The following is a 14,709-nucleotide window of genomic DNA, read 5'->3' as shown; positions in this document are numbered from 1 at the left end:
TGTAATAGTCTCCATTTCACCACTTACTTACCCTATATTTTTGGTCAAGTTGTTGGTTCTTGTTAGTTTTAGAGTTACCAATCAAAATATGTCATTATGTCAATACTAAGGCCATTCATTACCTCATTACCTTTCATTAAACAGAGCTACTTATTTTTAGAGTTTTAACAAGTACTTAACTTCACACTCATTCGTTTTATTATGTAGTTGTCATTCATTTATTTGAATTCAATTCGAATGGATTCATTTGACTTTGAATTTTCCAACATTCAGCTCTCTACTTTGTACCATGAACGGGATTACAAAATTAGATATGTAGCATATGTAGGTATGTAAGGTACGATGGAGAGTTATAGAGGCTTGAGAGCAGCAAGCGGTTAGATGATCATGAACAGTAGAGTTTAACAGCAGAACAACAAAGAGTACAGCAGAATATCAGAATCACAGGAACACAGTTGAAGTTGGAGAGTCGGCAACGACATTAGAATAATTGTAACTTTTCCAAACTACTTTTAATATATAATAATCAATATAATTAGTTGAGTAAACCCACTCAACTCACATGTATAAGTAAATTTTAAGTGTTGAGAAGATCTTTTGAAAATTTTGATCATTTACTTTGAGGTTGCCATATCAATCAAATATTATACAGTAAGATGTGCTCTGTATTTCACGACCTAACTAACTGTCGTCAACAATTGAGGAAGGACTGTTTGCTGTCCGCTCAATATAGTTAACACTGTAAGTACAGGCATGTTTATACATATGGGCAAAGTCATTTGAAGCAGCTTACTCAAGTTGGTTGTTTTTTTGTGGTTTTTAATCAAATTTTAGTCAGTATTTTTCAATTTTATGAACAATGTAGCGCATTCGAATGGCCAGCCCGTACCCGCGCCCCACGTCCACCCATACACCCCTTACCCACCCGCAGCTCATCCTGCTGCGCCATGGCACGTAAAATGTAAATTCCTATGCGTGTGTGTGTGTATTAGTGTATATATATCTGTGGGTATTTGTGTGTGTGCGTTAGTGTTTGTTGTTGTTGGGTGATAAAGCCATAGATATGGCGTGGGTGCATGAGTGTGGATAATGGCTCGTCGCAAAGTCGAAACGCATACACATCCACACACACACACACATACAATGAGAGACTCTGGCAACGACAAACATTGAATGTCTGCCCAGGCACAGGCACACCCAAGCAGTACACTCTCCCCCCTCAATGTCTGTCTCTCTCTCTCTCTCTCTTACACACATATGTACGACTCACATAATAAGGTGCGATTTGTCTCGCGCATAAAACGAAATTTCCTGCACACACACACACACACCGGGAGTAAAAAAGTAAACGACAGAATGTGATGAGTCGAGAGAGAGGGCGGCGGTGAAGATGGGGCACGTTGGGTGCTGAGAGAGTCGGTAGCTGGCCAACAATAGTCAACTGAGGATGCGGCTGTAACAGAGGGAAAAGAAAGACTTCGATTGCTTTGTTGCTTATGCGAATGTGTTTGTGTGTGTGTGCCTCGATGTAGGTGTGTGGGTGGACATCTTTGTAGGTTAAGGCTTATGTCAAAGCAGGAAAATGGGCGACAAAAGGCGTAAGACTACAACGACGACGACGATGACGACGGGCAAACTCGTTTGCCATAATTATTGCTTTTGTTGGTAGCGATGTCTTCCTATCTTCACCCATCGCCCACCCCCTTAACCCTCTTTACCCACACCATCAACCTTATTTCTCCATCTCCATCAACGCCGCCGCCATTCGACTGCCTGTCGCCCCCCATGGCGCACCCTTGATCCCAATCCCCCGGCATTATTATTTTAACCGGAAATGTTCACATATGTGTATATATATAAATAAATATATATACATACATATATATTTGAGTATACCTTCATATGTATGTGTGTGTGTACGTGTGTAAAATTTGTGAACTGCATGAACTTTTAGTGCTCCTTGCCGGCTCCTTTTCTCCAACATTTAGCAACACATTTTTTATGACAAATATTATGTTGAATGCTAAAAGATCCCAAAATGCATACTTCTTGGTATATGTACTCCGTATCCAACATAAAAGTCAATCATTTTTCATTTCAATCTTTAACCTCATCAACCCTATTTAACCCAACCCAACGGACAGAGGGGTCATCTCATATGTTTTGATTTTTTCCCCTCCTCATTTCCTGACACGAATTGTGTGGACAAATCTTTTAGAGATGAGCATAATACAATGGTATAGAATTCATTCAATTAGCATAATTTTCTTCCAACAAATGCTGAAACATAGAAATTATTATAATAACAAACAAATTTTATAATCTGCTTATTTTGTGCAGTTGAAGACAATGTTAGACAAGTTATCCTTTAGCCACTCCAGCTTAACTCCATATTGGCCTTTTCATAATGCAAAATATTTCTCAATTGTTGTTTAAGACTTTCACTTACCTCAGGCTACTTTGTGGTTTAATTAAGCAGATTTGTCTAAACAACTCAACGCTTTTCCAAACAACAATATGATAATTATTGCCTTCTTTGCTGTCTTGTTTGGTTTTTATCAATAAATTAAAACATATAAATAAAAATGATAAAAAAAAACCTTTTTCATTTAGTACTAATCAAATTGTAGTCCAATTTCAATCAGAAATATCTTATTCGATGGAAAATTTTATTTACTTCAGTTTGTAGTTTAGGAAAATAAGTGAAAAGTTCTAAAAACGATTATTCACTTAATAATTGATAGTTATTGTTCTACAATTATTCTTTAATCAAGAATCTAAGAATTTCAATACTCGAAGGCAAAAATGGTTTTAAAAAGGTGTCCTCAATTCATGATGTCATTAAATTTCTATTTCTAAATCTCTTAACTTTAAAGGAAATTATTTACCAAATACAATTTATTAAGTTTTTGGTTTGAAATATAATTTTTCTTTACATTTTTTGTAATACATTTAGGATAAAGCCAAGAAATAGCACGTATACGCCATGTGTTTCAATATCACATTTCTTAATACCAATCTAAAATGTTTAAGATATTTATAAGCTAAACTAATGAATGTCAAGAATAACATTCTGCCTTAGGATACTACTTGGAAAACCACAAAAAACAAATGTACAACATGTCGTATGTGTTATATTAAGAGAACACATAAAATACACCTGATCATCGTTTTGCCCAGTGCTCGTTTTACTTAATATCACATTATTTGGGTTCTTGATTATGATCAGCGAAATTCTCTATGAAATTCTGTTTGTTTTAAGCCGGAACACATACGTAGTGGATCTCTCTGAAATCAGAGACTCATCTTTTATGCTAATCAATAATATATATACTTTATTGGGTCGGAAACGTCTCCTTTTGTGCTCTAAGAGAATGTTATGATAAAAGTTATAAAGCCAATATTGGAAGAAAGCATGTTATTGTAGTGGATATAATGAAACAAGAAAATGTCTTTTTAAAAAATATAATTTCATCACATTTTATTCTATTTTCGACTTATTTCTTAGACCATTTAAACAAACTTTGTGCTCAAAATGTATCGTTTGAATACGCCCACACTTTTTGAATTTTCTCCTTACCAATTCTGTAAATGTTCGAACTGACCAAGCCTATTGTTGATATTTGGCGCGGCTTTTGGTTGCAATTTATGTCCTGTTTGCTTTTACGGTTTTTACTTCATATGTCCTGGCAGCGTGAAGGGTATGTCGACTTTATTTAACCCTTAGAGAAAAGTTAATCTGTTATAGTTTAAAAGAAAGCCTATTTAAAGATTTCTATTAGGAAATTTTATGTATAAAGAATTTTATACTATTTCGTACTAATGCAACTTTTTAAATTTTAAAAAACTTTTCTATATAGACCTCGTTTTAAATACTCGTTCAAGCTTCGAATAATTAAATAAATTTTAAATCTTTTATGTTTTGAGTTCGAGTTTCAAGTAAATTAGATCAAAATCTATGAAATTATAACATTAATCTTTGGCCAATTGTCAAAGTCTTAAAGTCAATTTTGGAAAAAGAATCCACTGAGTGCATCCTTATCGATATATTTTGCAGTTATCTTTTCCAGGTGGACTTACACTAGGTACATTCCTATCCTTCGTGGCTAATAATAAAATGATTAAGTTTTTATATTTAATTGTCAGATTTTGTTCAGTTTTTTTAAGACGTAATTTTTCTTGAGGAAAGTTTCGTGGATCTCTTCATAGAATCCGATTTCGGTATACGATCAGAGATAAATATTTGGCCATTTGTTGACTTACGATATAATCAGAGATAAATATTTGGCCATTTGTTGACTTACAAACCTTCGACATACTTTTAAAGGGCATACATTTGTCGGAATACTTAGGGATGTTAATTTCTTTGGTTTTTTACTTTTACTTTCACATTTTTTGCCGTTTCCTTTTTATTTTTTCTAGGATAATTGATAATGGGCTTGCCACTCCACAGTCAGTGGGTTGAGTTTGCTGTTCATCTCCGTCTCCAGGAGCAGACGTCAGGCTGCTTTTCCTATTGCTAATGAGTTTAATGCTGCTGTAATCTGCTTACAGGAACATATAATTGAATCATAATACGTATATAGAAAAAATCAAAATAAAGAAACATGAAATTATGTCATTTGTCGACAACAAAAAAAGGGATTTAAAAGTACACACACACACACACACACACACACATTTATATATATATATGTATATAAAAAGTACTACAGGACATGAGGGAGTGGGGGTTCGGAGGGAAACACACCTAGAAAGTATTCCCCATTTTTATTGGCCAAGCCCAAGTGAAACTTAACGGAAAAGAAAATTACATCATGCTCGTCTCAATGGGTCGACATAATATTATTTTCTTCATCGTCGTCTACACTGGCTGTAGGGGCTCAATTTTTTTATTTATTTATTTTATGCCTACGCACATCTATGCCAAGGAGTGGAGCAATACGATAGAAAGGATGGGCGGTGGGCGAGTCGGTGGGTGGGTGGGCAGGCTGAGGCAAACGGAAAGGCAGTTTGACAGGTGTCGCCGACTCAACTGACTGACAGAGCCTGAGCACGGGCCAAGAGAGAGAGAGAGAGAGAGAGAGAACTTGGATTGTTGCAAGGTATGGCGGGTGGTAGTGAGGGGGGAGTAGCCGACCCCGGGGTTGTCCTGGTGGCAACGGCAGCGGGTGGTGGTGGTGTATGAAAAATTGTAGCCTATTATTCTTTGTATTGTTTTATGTGTGTATGCGTGTGTATGTGTATGTGTGTTTATGGTGTGTGTGTGTGTGTATGTGTGTTACACTTATTTTTGTTGTCTTTTAATAGACGGCGGGGGGCAGCCAACGGCAAATACATATAACAAAGGCAATTTCTTTGGCCTAGCCCCAGCCCAGCCCAGCCCAGCTCAGCCCAAACCAGACCAGACCAGACCAAGCTCAGCTGGAGGGTGTTTTTATCCATCATCATCACCATCATTCCAATCAGTAGATAAATAACGCATAAAATGAGGTGCTTAATCGGGTTTTGTTGTTTTTTGAAGTGATGAAAGTGAAATCTCAAGTAACAACTTTATATTTGGTTATCATTTACAGCTTATTTGTTGTTGTTGCTGTTGTTGCTGCTATTGTTGCTGTTGTTGCTACTGTTAGTATTGGCAGTATTGGTGGGCGTGACAACATAAATTTTATCTTTAAATTGCACGCGTATACAAGTGATTTGTCAACATTATTGGCATGAATTGGATAGAGTAACCTTAAATGATTGGCAGCTTGACTAAGAGCCATCAAATTGTTGCAACTAAAATGAGTGCGGTTATGTATTTAGATATTAAAACCATTATAAATAGATATCACATATTACTAACTGAAACAAATATCAAATTTTCAAATTTTTAGCCGTTATTTTAGCAAATGAACTGTGAGGTGTCGAACGCTCAAGCCGTCAAAATAACTTTTTTTTTACAAAGGAATTGTGACAAAAAATAAATTTTTAGCAAATGTGTTGAAGGTGAATGATGAATATTTCACATTAACTTAAATATTTTCATTAAAACGTTTCATCATAATTATTCATCTAATCTGCAATAATATCCTGTTATACGTGTATGTAATGAAATTACCATCAAGGAAAAGAGAAAACAAAAGGCAATTGAATAATTTTACAATATTTTTACAATTTATTCTCTATTTCATTCGTTTAAAACCAACGGTTATTACTTTAAACAAAAAAATACTGCACATATGTGGCGCCCTCTTGTGCGGTATTTTTAGTATTTTCACAGTTGCTCACACTGTTTTTGGCATTTCCTGACTTTTAAAAGACAGCTTTTTATTGCTGTTTTTGTTGTTGTTTTGAGTGTGAATTAAAGAGAATTTGTTTCAAGAAATTCTGTAATCACTGCTTAAAAACATTAAGTAATAAGTAAATGAGCTAAATAACAACTAAAAGCAAAGGGTCGGGAACGAAGCCGCCGCCAACGCACGCAAATTTAAATATTTGTGTAAAAATCAGTATTATATTGCTCCTACTACATATACCCAAGCCGAAAAAGTCAACTAAAATTAATGAATTTGATAACTACTACTATCAAAAGCGCTGAATTAAATTAACTGAAAAGGAATTAAAACGAAAGAGCCAGCCAAGTACTAAAGAGAATCAAAGGTAAGATGACCACAAACGAAAACCAAAACCCATTTACATGCAAATGAAGTGAAAGAAATTGAGTAGAAAAAAGTAAAAAAGACCAAAACTTGTTGCTGGTTATTAAGATATTTGTTGGCACAAATGGACAATAGGATGTTTATTGATTTTGTTATCAGTTAGCGGTAAACACACGCCCCTTTTTTTGGGTACCTGTCAACGCCATCACCATCCCGCCACCCTCCCATGTTCGTTCTCTGTCACTCACTCTATCCCGCTCGCACGCCCACAGCAAAGTGCGTTGTCTTTGCTCATATTATTAACAACAATAATTCGATAACAAAAACAAAACTGAATCACATATGGTTGCCTCTCCCTTGCCCCTCCCTGCCACTGTCAATGAACCCCTAAATTAATTTATTTAGCAAACATTTATATTTCAATGCTAATTGATTGCCTTGTTAAATGAAATGTTCTGCCCAATTTTTGATTTTTTTTTCTGCTCACTATCTGTCTCTTCCTCTTTCTCCGTTTTGCTCTGACCTGCTTCTTGATTAATTAATAAAATCAATAATTGCATTTGTTTTGTCTGTTTGTTTGTTTGTTTGCAGGTTTACAATGACCGTAAAGCTATCCTCCAGAGAATTGTCAATTTGCCATTTACTCTTATCGTATTGATAGATTGACAAAATGAAAGAAAAGAGCTGGCGGCATAAGCGTAAATAATTATTATTTGCCTTTTGATAAGCCACAAAAAAAAAAAAAAAAATAAATAAATTGAAATAAGCCAAGACGAAACAGCATTGGTAAGAGGGAAAGGCACACGACCGCAACGCAACGCAATTAAACGATAAAATAAAACAACAACAAATATTAAAAAATAAACTATAAATAAACATGCTAGGACGCACACAAAAGCTTCTATTGGGCATTGCAATCTTGATACTAGTCGATGTCGTCTGGGTCTCATCCAGTGAGCTAACCAAGGTAAGTGTAAACAAACCTCCGCAGACATACAATAATAATTAAAACTTTAATTTATTTTTCACACAGTTTCTCTACAATGAGGCCAAATTTGATAAACCCTTCTTCTGCACATATTTCAAGACTTCAATGTTTAGCATCTATTTGCTCATCATTGGCATTGTGGCACCCTGGAAAGAGTCCTGCGATCGACAGAATGGCAATTATGCGGTAATGTTTAACAACCTTAAACCTTTAGATTAAATTGTCTTTGCTTTGGTCTTAAAGTTTTTTGAGGTTAAAATATTTCAAGTATATTCTGCTGCCCACCAGCTTCCGCTCTCATTTTAGACGAATGAGAAAATTGCAATAGGAACAGTTTTTAAACGTAAAACGGACTTATTTACGATTCATTTTTAGGAAATAAAATTAAAATATTCTCTGTTAGATTGCTTAGAAGGCAATGATTTAAAGGCTAACAAATCGTGTTATTTATTTATTTAAAACCCTAAGCAAAAGGAGAAATCAATTATTATTGGGCAAATACGTACATTATACGGAATCGAAAAAGGAAACAAATTTATAGACTTTCTTTTGTTAAAGTGAATGTAATCGTCGTGTAGTTAAAGATTTTTTTATTTAATATATCACAAAAAATAAAGCTTATCTTTAGAATCTATTAGTGTGAACACTTTAGATTTGTTTGCACGTTTCCCATTATAAAGTTACTTTACAATGATATAGAAACAATGAAACTTTCAATTTCAATTTTTAATTAAATTAAGTAGTTATTTTGTATTCAACTTCTTCAAGCTTAGCCTCTTCTTTCAAATTAAAAGTTCTTCGTCTCTACAAAGGTTCAAGATCCATAAAGTGCAATGAGAAATTGAAATATTTGTTATTCTGGAAAGAAAGCTTCAGTATTTTGTTATTAATCTACATACTTGGCAAAAGACAGAATGAAAAACATTATTGTATCTAAAATAAACAACTTATTATATATAGAAATGCTTTAACAAAGCATTTATAAAAGATATAAAGGGTTATAAAAAATGGACTCTTCTTTCGAAAATGATTTCATCTTTAAACCTTTTCTACATACATTTCATATAATTGCCTATTAATTTATTAAGTAGAATTTCAATTGTTATCGACAATAACTTCCAAAAGCAATAAACATTTCATATGCCATATACTTTTATGGCATAGTCTAAAGATACCCGATTTCATTTAATGACTGTAAATAAAAGAAAGCAGAAAATACTTCTTCTTTTTTTTTTGCATATTATTAAGTTTATGTCCTTCTGTTTTAGATGATGGAACAGAATGCTGATGATGAAAACTATTATTCCAATCAGGCAGCTTTGGTAAGTTTTGAACTGAAGTCATCTCCATGGAATTTAATTAAATAGGTTCTCTCTTTCTCTCAGGGCGATCCCACCTATGTGCCCATACGTTCAGCTGCTAGGCTACATCAAATGCCGCCATCTAATACCCTATCCGGGACAGAGAGTGATGATTCGAGTGTGCGGAGTGTACGTTTCAGCAAATTGGCCGAGGTCAGAGAAATGTCTGCTCATGAAGCGACCGATGCTCTAATGGCAAGACTCTCGTATGCAGCCAGTTTGCGTATAAAACGACAAAAGACCCATCATAAAACGGCCAAGACGGCATTGCTCTTTTGTTTGCTCTGGTTTGTGGCCAATTACTTCTTTCAATTGGCCTTGGGCATGGATGAGACGGCAATGATAACGTTGATCAGCTCCAGCTCTTCGTTTTTCGTAATATTTCTGGCCGCAGTGTTTCCATCAGCATCGGGGGATAAACTAACCATAAGCAAAATGATTGCTGTTGGCCTCAATATAGGTGGCATTATAGCCGTCACCATGAATGATCTGCATGACACGAAAATGTCCAGAGGCGTGATATTGGCCTTGTTTAGTGCATTTTTTTATGCCTCGTATTTGGTATTTGTGAAAAGGAAAAGCGATACAGAGGAAAAAGTGGATATACCTTTGTTCTTTGGTAAGTTGCAAGATATTTTCAACATTTCAACCAATCTTTAATGAAGGGTTTAATTTTCTTGCAGGATTTGTGGGCCTTTGGAATCTCTTGCTGTTGTGGCCAATTTTCTTTATCTTACATTTTACCAAAATTGAAATCTTTGAGTTGCCCAGTCAGGGACAATTCGCTTTATTATTTCTAAATGGCTTTGTTGGCACCGTTTTGGCCGAGGCCTTGTGGTTATGGGGTTGTTTCTTAACCTCATCCCTCATTGGCACGTTGGCCATGTCGTTGCAAATTCCATTGGCCATAGTATTTGATGTATTGCTGAAACATAAGCCATATTCGCCCATGTTCTATATGGGCTCTATTCCCATATTTATAGCTCTGATACTAGTAGCTCTACTAGCCCGGAATGATGATTCAGATCCACTGATGAAACTGTTGAAAATTCTGTATAGAAAATTGGTATGTGGCTGTCAAAAGGCCAACATAGTGAGGTATGAGTTCTTATCATTTTTTGCCAAGATGATTTACTTATTAAACTTTGTTCTCTTTTCCTTTGCAGAGTCAACGACGACGAGCAACAGGAATCCCTTATAAGCAACAGTGTTGATTGAAGGACTTTATTATTATTTCATAACATTGCTCATTGCAACAAAAACAAAAGGATTAAGAAAACAAAACTTGGCTGTTCACGACTTCGTTTCGAATCGTTCTTTGATCTTTACTTCATATAGGGACAACATAATATACTATACTGCACAATTTATTTATCGTTTAGTTATTGATTATCTCTGCTCTTATGTTTTATTTATTTAATTATATATATAAAAAAAAACCAAGATCTATAAATATTTCTAATTTTTGTAAATAGCTTTAGCTTTTAGTGCTTATTCTATGTGATAGTCTTAGTTCTTAACCGAAAGGGGAAAAAAATTAAAATATTCATATTTATTGTGCTTTAGCCTGTATATGTATCTTGTTGATTCAACTGCAACCTCAATTACAAAATATTTAAACATTCATTTTGTCGAACAATAAGATATGCCTATTAAACGAATATATACATACATACATATATATTTTGCTATAGTTGTAGTTTTACATGTTGAGCTAGAAGAGGGGTAGGAGGAGCATGTTGCATCACCTGATGATTGCTGCTGGAGAGACCAAAACCAAAGTGACCAGTTTATCTGTAAATTGCCCCAAGAAATTTCGTACTTTTGAGTTTGAGTTGAGGTAGCTTACAAGGTTTTGGCTGTGTGCGTCCTTAAGTTACATAACAAACCCGTTGGAAAGGTTGGAAAGCACTGAGATCGCCTACTACATCGTATAGCCCCATTTACAACTGGAAACAGTTCTTTTTTTGGCAAAATCTTTGCAGAATTTGTTATACATCATTCAGAACAGATTTGAAGAACTCATTCAACTCCTACGGCCCTGGAATGATTGTATAACAATAATACAATTATTTTTTAAAAAGGATATAGTTGTTAACTATCAACCTAACTATTTTTTACCAGCACTCGCAACTATGGCCTTCTACTAGTATGGACTCCAAGCCCCAATCATAATTGACTGGGCCACTTAGGAAACTGATCTGTCAAGAACTGCTTCAATAATATTGCTTAATAATTTGACTCTCGTGACATTTACGTGATTTTATTTATCTCAGTTTACAAGCAAAACAAAAAATATATGGATAAGGCGATTTCAACAATTCTTTCCACATAGAAGAACTTAAAAATAATTATATCCCAATTCAATCGATCTTCAGATGATTCTCTGTGCTGGCGATAGGGTAGATCGGTCACTTAAAATGGTTAAAGGGATTATGTTTACTAAGAAATGCAAATTGCTTATGCTAACAAATAGAAATATAAGGATCAGTGTTTATGTGTGCGGGATTTCATTGGAGTATCGGCACCCGAATTCATTAAGCCGTTTGCTCTAGTAATATAGATATCCCTCATCAACATCATTATAAAAAATATCATTTGGATCGTTGAAATCTATTGTATCTGGATAGTGGTTGCCTTGGAAAAGATCTCCATCATCAACATCGTTATAAAAAATATCATTTGGATCGTTGAAATCGATTGAAGCTGGATAGTGGTTGCCTTGGTAGGAGTTGCCGTTACGGCCTTTGTAGTTACTGTTACCAGTTCCTTTGCTAGAAGATGAGCCATGACTATTGCCTCCAGAATGGGATGATGCGTTGTTTCCTTTCTTGTTGTTACCTTGCTTCTTGCTTCCCTGAGGATGATTGTTGCCTTGGGAGTAGGATGTGCTCTGATCATTGTTGTTACTTCGGTAGGAGTTGTTACGGCCGTTGCGGCTGGAAGAAGACCCTTGGCCATTTTTCGCATAATTGGATGATTTACCCTTGCTTGCCTGCGAATGATTGTTGTCCTGGGAGTTGGATGTCCCCTTATCATTGCTGTCGGATTCGGTTCCCTTTTTATTTGGGTATATTGTAAGGCGTTTCGGGGTAGCCCCTGGGTAGGCAAGATCTACTGTTGTATGAGAGGCACTTCCAGAGATTTCGCAATCAATCCCTAGAGCAGCAAATCCCTCGGTCACACTAAGTAAATTCTTAAGTATTTTCTGGGGCTCGGTCTGACTCATGTTGGAATTCGATATAGTCCTTAGCCGGTTTGATGTTATTCCAATCTCTGATCAGAGTCAGCAATGTTTCAACGATTTTAGGTTAATTTTCAGTTATTAGGTGGATCACTTGGTAGATTGCAAATCGTTGATGCTCGTCCGTTTCAAGTGTTCACAATAGTATCTGGAAAAACAAAACAAAAGGTGCAGCGGATGAGTTTCACATCTGAGATGTGGGTCGAATGAGAATGAATGAGTCCACTTTTAGTCCTCACCCGCAACAAGATCTCTTCATTCAATCGATTCCTTGTATTTACTTACCATTGATCTCACCAAATAGATGTACCCAGATGGACTTCACAAGACAATAAGACAAAATAAGTGTACTCCTTGTGTGCTCTAAATGAAGACTGCCCCTCCTTGTCAGACTTGGGTCTTATATAAGGTTCGGGTCGTGATTGGCTTTTCCACAAGCAATCGAATATGGAATGTATTCGGTGTCTCGTTGTGACTATAAACAATTGTTCAAGTCGTTTTGTTTCCCAAGAAATAAAAAGTGCTGATGCCAACAAATAGAAACGCCGACTTTGGCGTAAAAGAAATCTTTCAAATAGGACCGAATACATATGTATGTATGTACATGTGTATGTAAATCAGGGGTAGGCACGCATACAATCAACTGCAACTGTGTGTGTGGCAACGATCACGAAGTACGAACCTTTTTCTTGCTTTACACTGAAAAAACAGTATGGCAAAAAGAAATATATCTTGCTGAACAGCAACTGATTTGTGTGTTTTGTTTTTATTTTTTGTATTATAACCTACTTAAAGAAACTTAAAAGCAAATAACGCATTGCACATCGAATTAAAATTGTCAATCAAGAGGAAACAAATTTTTCCATTTGTCAATAAACATTTTTTTAAGTGTAGTTTTGACATGTGGACCAATTTTTTTTTTAAATCATTTTTTTTTCGGACAACCACGAGTCGAATTGTTTCCGAAGTGCCATTGCCGAACCTACACGAGCATTTACAGTGTATGTGAGACGACTGCGCTGCGGCAGAGCTAGGGCCTAGTCCGGGGCATGATGAAATAACATAGGATGTTGAGTCTGAGTGAGAAAGCGATATGATTGTTCCTCTCAACAAGCAAACATGCACCGAAGTTAAGTGTATACTTCGGAAAGCTTCGGCTTCCGACGAGACCACCTTATGTTATTTCATCATGGTCCGGGGAATGGGCCGTGCCGACCACTGATGTAAATACTTACATACATATGTATGTATGTACATATATAAAAATCTTATGTATTACATTGTCTATTTTCAGTCCAATTTTATTCAAATTACCTATGTATGTATGTATGTACATATATATTAATGACAAATTTTAATTGCATGAGTTGAAATAATATCTCTAACTTTAATAGTATAACAATCAGTTTAATTCATTTCGGAGAGTCGGATGAAGGCGAGGCCAAGATTAAACTTGATACTGATCACGAATTTACTTAAGGATTACAAACATTTTGGCGACTTTAACATACCATTTCACCCTGTCAGTGCATGGTATAACAAGCCCCTTTAGCCGGCGGACTGACTAGTCAGCGCCTTGCAGGAACGGATATGAAACAAAAACTGGGTGGTGGGGGGTCCAAACAAAGAGTGCGTAGCCGTCCCTGGCGCCTTTTGCCGCTAGCAGCGTTTGATGCCTTGAGAGCCAGATCGTATGTCTCCAGGCCTTGGAATCGCTTCCTCAGCGGTAAATGTCGAACCCGCAATCGAGTACTTTATGGGCTCGATCTGTTGATATTTTGGAGACTTTAAAACTGGATGCTTGTTATAAGTACCCAATGGTCAGTGTTGATGTATTTGGGTTAGTGGTTAAGTACTTATGCTTACTTTGAAATACCGAATGCTCATGAACCAAACCGGGGTCAGTTTTATAGGTGGACATGGATTGTTCCCCATGTTTATTGCTCTGCTTATAGTTTGGAAAATTTGAATATCAATTACACTTCAAACTCTTCAAAACCTGTTTAAAATGCTAATATGCAATTATGGAAAACACATTTTTCCAAAAAAACCATGTTCGAAAGGAATTAGCGACCCTAAATTACCCTAGAAAACAATGTGAGGGACTTATTTCAAGTGGCTGCTGAACAATGTTATAAACAAATATCATAAACAAACCTCAAATGTCAAAGAAGCTAACTCAGCTAATAGAATTTCATCTGCTTTTAAATTGAGACCGTGAGAGTGAGCAGAGACGACTCGGCATCTCATTCTGTTCGATATGGGTTCAAAACTACTCAATTTTCTTATAAGAATATAAAATCCATCCTTATTATTATTAATTTAGATCAATTAGTCCAAGTTTTAACTAATTCTAAAACATAATGCTTTTACAAACAAATGGGGAAACTAAAGATCCAGGAACAAGTTGATATGTGTGGGATATGATTACATATGTGAATTATGACCTTAAGTACTTAAAAGTCCTGGAAT

The 14,709-nt window shown here is 35.7% G+C and overlaps 1 protein-coding gene and 1 long non-coding RNA gene across 2 annotated transcripts; one reads left to right on the top strand and one right to left on the bottom strand.

Moving 5' to 3' along the window:
* The first annotated feature begins 6,315 nt into the window (after positions 1-6,315).
* On the top strand, positions 6,316-10,668 carry LOC137576203 (solute carrier family 35 member F5). Its single transcript, XM_068289168.1, has 7 exons — positions 6,316-6,645; positions 7,236-7,611; positions 7,678-7,818; positions 8,901-8,954; positions 9,018-9,612; positions 9,677-10,091; positions 10,160-10,668. Exons 2-7 carry the CDS (start codon positions 7,522-7,524, stop codon positions 10,209-10,211), a joined length of 1,347 nt encoding a protein of 448 aa, XP_068145269.1. The 5' UTR covers positions 6,316-6,645; positions 7,236-7,521; the 3' UTR covers positions 10,212-10,668.
* Positions 10,669-11,229: 561 nt separating this feature from the next.
* LOC137576671 (uncharacterized) lies at positions 11,230-12,740 on the bottom strand. The gene is made up of 2 exons (XR_011032311.1): positions 12,523-12,740; positions 11,230-12,385 (listed from the first exon to the last, which is right to left on the bottom strand). It is a non-coding gene; the product is annotated as an uncharacterized lncRNA (long non-coding RNA).
* Between the last annotated feature and the right edge of the window lie 1,969 nt (positions 12,741-14,709).

Source organism: Drosophila tropicalis, unplaced genomic scaffold (assembly GCF_018151085.1).
Source record: "Drosophila tropicalis isolate 14030-0801.00 unplaced genomic scaffold, ASM1815108v1 contig_593, whole genome shotgun sequence".
Taxonomy (NCBI): Eukaryota; Metazoa; Arthropoda; class Insecta; order Diptera; family Drosophilidae; genus Drosophila; species Drosophila tropicalis.
Note: the sequence above shows the minus strand (reverse complement) of the source record. Positions and strands in the feature narration are given on the sequence as shown.